General features: G+C 44.5%; 1 protein-coding gene across 4 annotated transcripts in view; it reads left to right on the top strand.

The window, feature by feature from the left end:
- Nucleotides 1-391: 391 nt before the first annotated feature.
- Nucleotides 392-10,213, top strand: part of LOC124869096 (alpha-1,6-mannosylglycoprotein 6-beta-N-acetylglucosaminyltransferase B-like) — a 259,990-nt gene continuing 250,168 nt past the window's right edge. For all 4 annotated transcript variants that reach the window (XR_007038482.1, XM_047366831.1, XM_047366829.1 and 1 more), the window contains exon 1: nt 392-850. Coding sequence is in view for 3 of the 4 variants with exons in the window: in XM_047366831.1 (XP_047222787.1) it covers nt 783-850 (68 nt within the window). In the remaining variant the exon portion in view is untranslated. The remainder of the gene's footprint in view (nt 851-10,213) is intronic.

Genomic DNA, 10,213 nt, shown 5'->3' with positions numbered 1-10,213 from the left:
ACAGAAACGTTCTCAACCAAAATACTTATGACTGTTCTTAAGTTTTACCAAGTAAATATATTTATTCATAAGGAAATTCATATAGCCTTAGTGTTATCTTCTGGACACTGCATGTGATGAATGGGAATTACAGTTGACTGTACAAACTAAAATGATCAATTCAAATGTATGTGATTTTATTGGCTAATATTTAGTAGCCTTGAAATTTCCTTTTAGTTAAAGAGGTTATAAAGAAAACGAATACATTCAATGATAACACAATGTATGTAGGTATTGTTGGGAAACAAGCCTGGCTCTGTGAGACTATTATTTTGAAAGTATCAACCGGACGCGGGAACCTCTACCTGTGAAAAATCTAGTGATAACTGTAAGAGCAGTCCGGGGCAGCAGACAGAGTCGCGCTGGCTTCACTGTGAAGTTCAACCCTGCTGCTTCCTTTCGCTCTCTACAGAGAAATAAAACGTAGTTCATAAACGACACCTTTTTATCTTACGGACTTGAACAGAACGCCATATTTGTAAGAAACTCCGTTCCAGTGACGCTCGACGCGTCCCGCGGTTTATCTATTCTCAGTCTGCGTAGTAAAACCCTGTATTCCTTCAGTTGCTGAATAAAACTTTCTGCAATTTCCCACGGAAGGAAGGAAGAAGCGCCAGCGGGTCGTTGAGGGTAAAGCGAGCTGGATGACGGTGCGGACCGCTGCATGGGAGTAAGATGCCCGCTCCTCTTAAGTTCCACGTCGGGAGGTGAGCAACCATGTCAGCGGGGGTTCGTTTTGGGAAATGATAACTGGCTGCACCGACGGTGAAATAATGGTCAGAAGATGTCTAGTAACGTTCAAACCATTCAGGTAAGAAAGAAAAAAATCAGAAACTGAGTGTTTTTCTTTTTGCCTCCAGCGTTGTTTGCTTATGTGTCACATTTACAGCCACATTCCGATTATTTATCATTTTAAGTTTATTCTCATCACTTTCATGAATTGTAATGCTTAAGTCGATGCATTGTATTGTGGAGTGGAGATGTGTAGTTTACCTGTGGACTTCAGATGTTTCAGCCTACCATCCAGATGATTTAGAACCGCATCCATATGGACACAGAAACAACAAGAAGCTGTAAGGAAAGAATTAAGCTTTGCTCTGTAAATAAGGCTGTGATCCCACTCACTTCCTGACAGTACTGACAGTTCCCTTCTGTCAGTGTGGTCCCGCTGTAGTTTAGGAGCAAAATCCAAAACTTGAGTGGGCTGTACACACATGATAACTGTGGATACCTGAGATGAGTCTTTGAACCATCCTCCTTCAAAGCCATGTGTTGTTTTCTTGTATATACATAATCTGATCATCCACAAACTTGAAGCCACGGGGAGGTGATGTGGAAACAGATTTTCAAAACACCAGCACCTGAGAGGATGGGGCTAAATGTGGGTCTAATAAATATGTATTACCTAAAGTTGAAGTCCTCCATCTACATTCCAGGTACCCAGTGGTTAGATCCCCTTGGAGGTCTAAAGAGGGGCAATCTATGAAGAAGCAATATGGAGTTGAGAGCTGGATGAGTTTTTGCATGTTCAGGAGCAGATATAACTCTCTAAAGTATAATGCCAAAGCAGAGCTACTGTGGCTGAGTGAATGAATGATTTTTAATTTTTGAGGGGTTCTTTGCAAGCTAAAATAAATCATTGCATATACTGTTGCATGAATTAATTAAAAATAAATATGGGAATTCTGCTTCAATCATAAAATTACCAAGATCTACAGATAGAATACAGCACATGATTAAATAGCTCAAAACGATCTCTACCTATACATATAAATCAGTGTAAGTCTGCATTATCCAATATTGTGATACTTAAAAAAAAAAAAACCTAACACATGATGCTAAATGCTTAAACTCTGCTTGTGCCACTGGTTCTCCTTAGCCTAGGAGTCCGTAATATGAAAACAACACAGTGCTTTTCATAAATCTTTTTAACCTTTTTACATTTTTTTTTACGTTGCTAACACACACTTCTTAGTATTTTATTGGAATTTCTTGTTACAGATAAACAGAGCGTAGTGCATGTTATAGGTAAAGGTTACATGGTTTTCAAAATTTTGTTTACAAACCCAAATCGGAAAGGTTCGGCATGTGTTTATATTCAGTCTCCCTTTATTTGGATGCTCCTTAATAAAATACAATGCAATCAACTGCCTTCAGAAGTCACCTTATCAGTAATTAGTCACTTATGTCATTTATTCTTTGTATAAATCCAACTGTTCTGTGAAGGCCTTAAAGGTTTGTTTAGTGAACAAACAGCATCATGAAGACCAAGGAAGACAGCAGACTGATCACAGGAACACAACAAATGTGAAAGAAGGTGGTCTGAACCTTTTCACCTACATGTTAAACATTAAGTGTGGAGGACAATTTATCACCTTCAACAAACTATCCCCTTTGTGAAACATGTTGGTGGCAGTATCATCCTGTGGGGATTCTTTTCTTCAGAGGGACAGGGAACCCGGTCAGAGTGGATGAGAAGATGAATGGAGCTAAATACAGGAATAGTCTGGAAGAAAACCTGTTTGAGGCTGCAAAAGAATTGAGACTGGGGCAGAGGTTCACTTTCCAACAGGAGAATGACCTTAAACATACAGCCAAAGCCACAGTTTGATGGTTTAGATTGAAGCCTATTCAGGTGTTAAAGTGGCCTAGTCAAAGTCCAAACCAAATCCACTTGAGAATCTGTGGCTTGATTTGAAAACTAATTTTCCAGATACTCTTCATCCAGTCTGACTGACCTTGTGGTGTTTGGCAGAGATGAATGGTTCATTTCTCGATGTGTAAAGCAGGTGGAAACATGCCGCTGTAAATATAATAAAAGTGCTTCTACAAAGTTTTGACGTTGCACATCACAGTTTTCAAATTTTTGTTTGAAAAAAAGAACTAAAAATCATATATAATTTTCCTTCCATTTCAGAATCACATACAATCTCAATAACATACATTCAAGGTTAAGGTTGTTATGTGACAAAATGTGAAAACATTTGATGGGCATGAATACTTCTGCTAGGCACTGCATGGTCCTAGGAGTCACAGTGTAAAGAGGGCTGGTCAATTGTTAATTTCTACACCTAACTGAATTAAAACATGTTTAAAAATGCAGCTTGTCATACTGAAAGTCTAAAGAATGCTGTCCTTGCATTAGCTGTTTAAGACATTTAGGGTTCCAGGAGCAGTTGTATGAAAAAACTGCATTAAAACGTATGACAGCGCTCCACCATGCTGGGTAAAACAGTTCTAACCTAGCGCCAAAATTTGATAGTTCTTGGTGTGCAGAAAAGCCAGATAGCTGATAGCACATCTCTGCCTGTGATCCAATTATCGCAAGCCGAGCATTTACTTTAAGCCTGTTAATTAAAAACTCGTCAGGCAGGACCGGGACTTAATCTCTTCATATCACCTATCTAAGGCCACTTCAGAAAACCAGCTAAATTATATTAGAAGAAAATGATTGCCCTCAGACACCATTAGACCAGCTGCTGTACATCCACATTAGCTGGATGCCCCGGCTCTAAAAACACACATCCACACAAGATCCAAGTAATTATTCAATTGCTTAAAATGTCAGACAATACTAAGACAGAAAATAATACTTAGCTTTGTACTGCGTCCTCTGTGCAACCTTTCTTATCTTTTCAAGCCTCTCCCTGTGAGTCTTAAGTTTTTCTTTTTGTAATAATTTCGCAGAGGATGATGATAAAAAGCAAATAACAGATCTGTTGAAGTGAAGAAAACAGGTGCCCTAGGTAAGGTCAGCAACTTTCATTTTCACCTTCCACACATTCGGTGTGCACAGCAGATGGCTGTACAGTGAGTGCATTATCCATGTAGGTCTAAGTATATTTGGATCGTGGCCTCATATTGATGTTAAATAATCTCTGGATCATAAGCACTGTATGGGATTGAATTGGCTGGAGTTGCTGTATTGGTGCTCTTTGGGTCTCTGACTATGACTATGATTGAGCTATTTTAAAATATACCACAATATGTCTGGAAGCAGATTTTATTCTATTCCTGTTTTTTAGGAAAGGTTGAGAAGTAAATGAGAGAGCTTATGAATTTGCAAATGATTAGATGCTTATTGACTTTGATGTAAGCACCTTCATTTCTTGTTTTTCTTTTACGTATGAATGAGTAAAGAAATATTACAACCAGAAGTACTCATTGACATGCAGGCACTTGATTTTAAATCCACTCTGTCGAATCTAGAGGGTAATGTCCATTATAATATAAGGGGTGGCTTAACAACCAGACTCTAAAGATTACATTCATACCTGAATAGCTGGTTGTATCCTCGCAAAATGTGCAATGCCAAGGAACAAATAACAAAACTGTCATTCTAGAAGCTTCAAGAAAAAAGACTCATTACCTTGCTAAAGTATTCACAAGTTTTTGCAGGGGATAATTGGGAAATGGAAATGGATAAATAAAAAAGGTATTACAAATAAAAATCTTAAAAGTTTGGTGTGCATTTGTTTTTTTTGATGTGCATTTGTATGTAAGTAAACTTAATTTATATTGCTCCTTTCACAGGTGAAAAATTACAAAGTTCTTTACAAAAAAATAAAGCAGAAAAAACACAGAAAATAAAAACTCGTCGTACTCGTCGTCTTCCGCTTATCCGGGACCGGGTCGCGGGGGCAGCAGACTCAGCAAAGACGCCCAGACGTCCCTCTCTCCAGACACCTCCTCCAGTTCCTCCAGGGGGAGCCCAAGGCGTTCCCAGGCCAGCCAAGAGACATAGTCCCTCCAGCGTGTCCTGGGCTGTCCCCTGGGCCTCCTCCCGGTGGGACGTGCCTGGAACACCTCCCGAGGAAGGCGTCCAGGAGGCATCCGGTATAGATGCCCAAGCCACCTCAACTGGCTCCTCTCGATGTGGAGGAGCAGCGGCTCTACTCCGAGCCCCTCCCGGATGGCCGAGCTCCTCACCCTATCTCTAAGGGAGTGCCCGGCCACCCTACAGAGGAAGCTCATTTCAGCCGCTTGTATCCGGGATCTTGTTCTTTCGGTCATGACCCAAAGTTTATGGCCATAGGTGAGGGTAGGAACGTAGACCGACCGGTAAATTGAGAGCTTTGCTTTTCGGCTCAGCTCTGTCTTCACCACAACGGACCGGCACAGCGCCCCCATTACTGTGGCAGCCGCACCGATCCGTGTGTCGATCTCCCGCTCCATTCTTCCCTCACTCGTGAACAAGACCCCGAGATACTTAAACTCCTCCACTTGAGGCAGGAACAAGCCACCCTTTTCCAGTCGAGTACCATGGCCTCGGACTTGGAGGAGCTGATCCTTATCCCAGCCACTTCACACTCGGCTGCGAACCGCCACAGCGCATGCTGTAGGTCTTGGCTAGAGGGGGCCAGCAGGACCACGTCATCCGCAGAAAGAAGAGAGGAAATCCACTGGTCCCCAAACCAGACCCCCTCCGGCCCTTGGCTGTGTCTAGAAATCCTGTCCATAAAAGTTATGAACAGGACCGGTGACAAAGGGCAGCCCTGCCGGAGTCCAACATGCACTGGGAACAGGTCCGACTTAGTGCCGGCAATGAGGACCAAACTCCTGCTCCGCTCGTACAGGAACCGGATGGCCCCTAATAAAAGGCCCCCGATTCCATACTCCTGGAGCACCCCCCCACAGGGCATCATGAGGGACACAGTCGAATGCTTTCTCCAGGTCCACAAAACACATGTGAACCGGTTGGGCAAACTCCCATGAACCCTCGAGCACCCTGTAGAGGGTATAGAGCTGGTCCAGTGTTCCGGGACGAAAACCACACTGCTCCTCCTGAAGCCGAGGTTCGACTATCGGTCGGACTTATGCCTGGGTGATGAAAGAGTCCAACCCCGAGTCCCCAGCCTCTGTTTCCACCACGGAATGCGTGATGGCAGGATTGAGGAGATCCTCGAAGTACTCCTTCCACCGCCCGATAATGTCCTCAGTCGAGGTCAGCAGTCTCCCGCCCCCACTATAAACAGTGTTGGCGAAGCACTGCTTCCCCCTCCTGAGGCGCCGGACGGTTTGCCAGAATCGCTTCGAGGCCAACCGGTAGTCCTTCTCCATGGCCTCACCGAACTCCTCCCAGGCCCGCGTTTTTGCCTCTGCCACAACCCGGGCCGCGGCACGCTTGGCCTCACGGTTCCGTCAGCCGCCTCAGGAGTCCCACAAGCCAACCACAGCCGATAAGACTCCTTCTTCAGCTTAACAGCATCCCTTACTGCCGGTGTCCACCACCGGGTTCTGGGATTGCCGCCGCAACAGGCACCGCAGACCTTACGGCCGCAGCTACGGGCAGCAGCATCAACAATAGATGCAGAGAACATGGTCCACTCGGACTCTATGTCTCCAACATCCCCCGGGAAGCTGGTCGGAGGTGGGAGTTGAATACATCCCTGGCCGAGGGCTCCGCCAGGCGTTCCCAGCAGACCCTCACTATGCGCTTGGGCCTGCCAAGTCTGTCCGTCTTTCTCCTCCTCCAGCGGATCCAACTCACCACCAGGTGATGATCAGTGGACAGCTCAGCCCCTCTCTTCACCCGAGTGTCCAAAACATGCGGCCGAAGGTCTGATGATACGACAACAAAGTCGATCATCGACCTCCTGCCTAGGGTGTCCTGGTGCCAAGTGCACCGATGGACACCCTTATGTTTGAACATGGTGTTCGTTATGGACAATCCGTGACTAGCACAGAAGTCCAATAACAAATCACCACTCGGATTCAGATTGGGGAGGCCATTCCTCCCGATCACACCTCTCCAGGTGTCACTGTCGTTCCCCACGTGGGCGTTGAAGTCCCCCAGCAGAATAATAGAGTCCCCGGGAGGGGCACTATCCAGCACCCCCGACAGGGACGCCAAGAAGGCCGGGTACTCTGCACTACCACTCGGCCCGTAGGCTGAAATGATAGTCAGGGACCTCTCCCCAACCAGAAGGCGCAGGGATACAACCCTCTCATACACTGGGGTAAACCCCAACACGAGACGGCTGAGCTGGGGGGCAACAAGCAAACCCACACCAGCCCGCCGCCTCTCCCCGTGGGCCACTCCAGAGTAGAAGAGAGTCCAACCCCTCTCAAGGAGATGGGTTCCAGAGCCCTCGCTGTGCGTGGAGGCGAGCCCGACTATTTCTAGTCGATATCTCTCGACCTCCCGCACAAGCTCAGGCTCCTTCCCCCCCAGCGAGGTGACATTCCACGTCCCTAGAGCCAGCCTAAGCATCCGGGGATCGGGCCGCTGAGGTCTCCACCTTCGTCCGCCACCCAATCCTCTTTGCACCGGTCCCTCACGGTTCCCCCTGCAGGCGGTGGGCCCACTGGGGAATGGCCTCGCGTCTCTCGTTCGGGCTTGGCCCGGCCGGGTCCCACGAGGAGCAACCCAGCCACCAGGCGCTCTCCGACGAGTCCCGACCCCAGGCCTGGCTCCAGGGTGGGATCCGCCGTACCGGGCGACGTCACGTGCCTCGATATTTTGTTCTTCATGAGGGATTCTTGAACCACTCTTTGTCTAACCCATCACCTAGAGCCTGTTTGCCATGGGAGACCCTACCAGGGGCATTCAGGCCTCAGACAACATAGCCTCTAGGATCATTTGAGCACTCAAACCCCTCCACCACGTTAAGGTGGCGGTTCAAGGAGGGGAGAAAATAAAAACATAAAAGAAAATATGAAAACAGCACACATGTAACATTATACAGCATAAAACTAGTTATAAGCCAGTCTGAATAAAAGGGTCTTCAACTGCTCCTCAAAAGAATCAGCAGAATAAAACTGCAAAGATGAGCAATAGCGCTATAGGATTTATTCCCTTTTATCAGAAAATGTGTTCGTGGAACTATTAACAGCCTTTGACTGGAAGATCTGAGATTATGAGGAGAGATGTAGGGCTCTAGAAGATCAGAGTTATAGGCAGGGGCTTGGCCAAACACAGTTATAAAAGTAAAGACTAGAATTTTAAAATGGGCTACAAAATACAGAGAGATTAAAACTGGAGTAATGTGCTGTTTCTTTCTTGTGTTGGTTAAAAGCCTTGCAGCAGCATTATGTCAAGACAAAAGGTGGTCAAGTTCGTTCTTATTCAAACACATAAAATGGCTTTTACAATAATCAAGATAGGATGAAATAAAGGCACAAATAATCATCCCTACTAAACCTCTAAAACCTACCAAGGTTTTTGAGGTTTGGTTTGACAGAAGAGGCCAAAACACAGAGGAATTGCTTAAAATCATAATTTTCTCTATCAGCTTTGCACATCCAAATAATTAAATGATGTTTTTGAAAAATAGCTCAAGCTCAGTCAGACTGGATAGAGAGCATTTGTGAACTCTAATTTTCTGGTCTTGCCTTGGAATTGTATTTAGTTGTGGACTTGGACTCGGCCAATCAAACACATAAATACGCTATGATCTAAACCATTCTGGCTGCACGTTTTGGGTTGTTGTCCTGCTAGAAGCCCCCCTTTGCTAAAAAAAAAACTTGCCCTATATCGTTCTGCATCCTCTGAAAGGTTTTCCAAAAACATTTCCATGGATTTAGGTCCTTTCATTTTACCAGACTCTTTCTCTTTGTGGGTTCTGCTCCAGGGTATACCCTGAATATTTACAGTGCCATGCAAAACTATTCCTACCTCATGTAACTTTCCACATTTTCATTATGATACGTCTGTATCTTTTTGGGGTGACTTGAGAAGCAGTTGACAATTTTAGAAGTAAGAATCTGAAAAGTGTGGCATGTGTACTGTGCAGACTGTGTGAACTCTATTCACTAATCAAGTGACCTCTAAAGGTAACTGGGTACATCTAGTGCACCCAATTGTAAAGGGGGCTGAATACAAAATTAGGCCACATATTTCAAATTTTTTTTTTGTAAACAATAATTTTAAAAGTATTTATCATTTTCCCTCCACTTTACAAGTATACTGTCTAGCATAGCTGCGTTCGAGTCCTCCAAGTGCTTCCTCTTGCTGGGGTAAGCTGTGGAGCAGTAAGCATTATAAAAGCAGGATTTGACTCGTTAGTCATGGAGGCTGACTGGCATGTTCTCCACTGGCTGAAAATCCCCGGGAGCTTTTCCTCCCCGTTACCCTGAACAGTCTTAGCATAATAAGATAACCCTTGATCCATGCTGAATGGAGCAACCTAAGTAGGGCAGAATTTAAAAGACCTTTCAAGTCTTTTAAATCAAAGATCTGAATTGCTTAAGATCTGATCCTCAGAGTCGTATTTTCTTTTCCATTATACGCTGTTGGAGCCTTTTAAATATCAGGTCGGTGCCACATAGAAGAGCCAAGCAGAAGTTCATGTCCCTACGTCTGGTCTGGATTTGAGCCTATGCTCCGGATGTGTGTTTAAAGTATCAATGTGTGAATCCAGATTAAAGGAACAGAAGTTCAGACAGTTTTTCTAAGACTAAAAGCAATTGTCTTTTAGAGGCTTTGGTTGGGGGAGTCTATCTATTCCTGTCAAGCCTGCCCCATTTTTTCCAGCAGGTGTCCATCCTTTGAGATCTTATGTAAAGCTTAGAATTGTGATTGAGATGTAAATATAATTGTACTGAATAGCCTTTTAATCACATTATTTTTCTGCATCAGAAAGCTTAAACCTCCCAGGTCTAGCTTTGTGATAAGGTAACATCTTGGCCCAGCCAGCTAAAGGCACAGCCAGCAAGAGGTAGAAAAATCAAAAAAGGTCCATCTTTATTCCTCAGACTTTTAAGCTTGTATTAGATAACGTTTATACCTACTGACTGAAAAAAATAAAAACCGAGCCACAAAAAAAAAAAAAAAAAAAGTTTAACATGTTGGGTTGGACTCAGCAGTGCAGTGTAGGGCTTTGCAAATGTATTACCACCCCCAAAATTATTTACCATTTTGTAGACATTATAATCACAACAAGCCATGTCCTGTGCTCACCCATCACTGTGGCTTGGCTCATCCACAAAACAGGACAGGTCCAAACTACAACAAACAATTAGGTCTGGAGGTCTGACCTCCCCTCCATCCAGGACTTGTACAACTCTAGCCTCAGGAAAAGGGCAGCTAATATCTGTGCAGATCCCACACTGGACTCAGACTGTTTAGACTTTTACCTTCAGGTCGGCACAGAGACAGTTTCTTCCCCCTGGCTGTCTCTCTGAAAAACAAACAAACAAACAAAAAAAAAAAACGTTGAAAGTAAGACAAAAA

Source organism: Girardinichthys multiradiatus, chromosome 5 (assembly GCF_021462225.1).
Source record: "Girardinichthys multiradiatus isolate DD_20200921_A chromosome 5, DD_fGirMul_XY1, whole genome shotgun sequence".
In the NCBI taxonomy this organism is placed as follows: Eukaryota; Metazoa; Chordata; class Actinopteri; order Cyprinodontiformes; family Goodeidae; genus Girardinichthys; species Girardinichthys multiradiatus.
The sequence above is the reverse complement of the archived record's forward strand: the minus strand, read 5'-3'. Positions and strand labels throughout refer to the sequence as shown.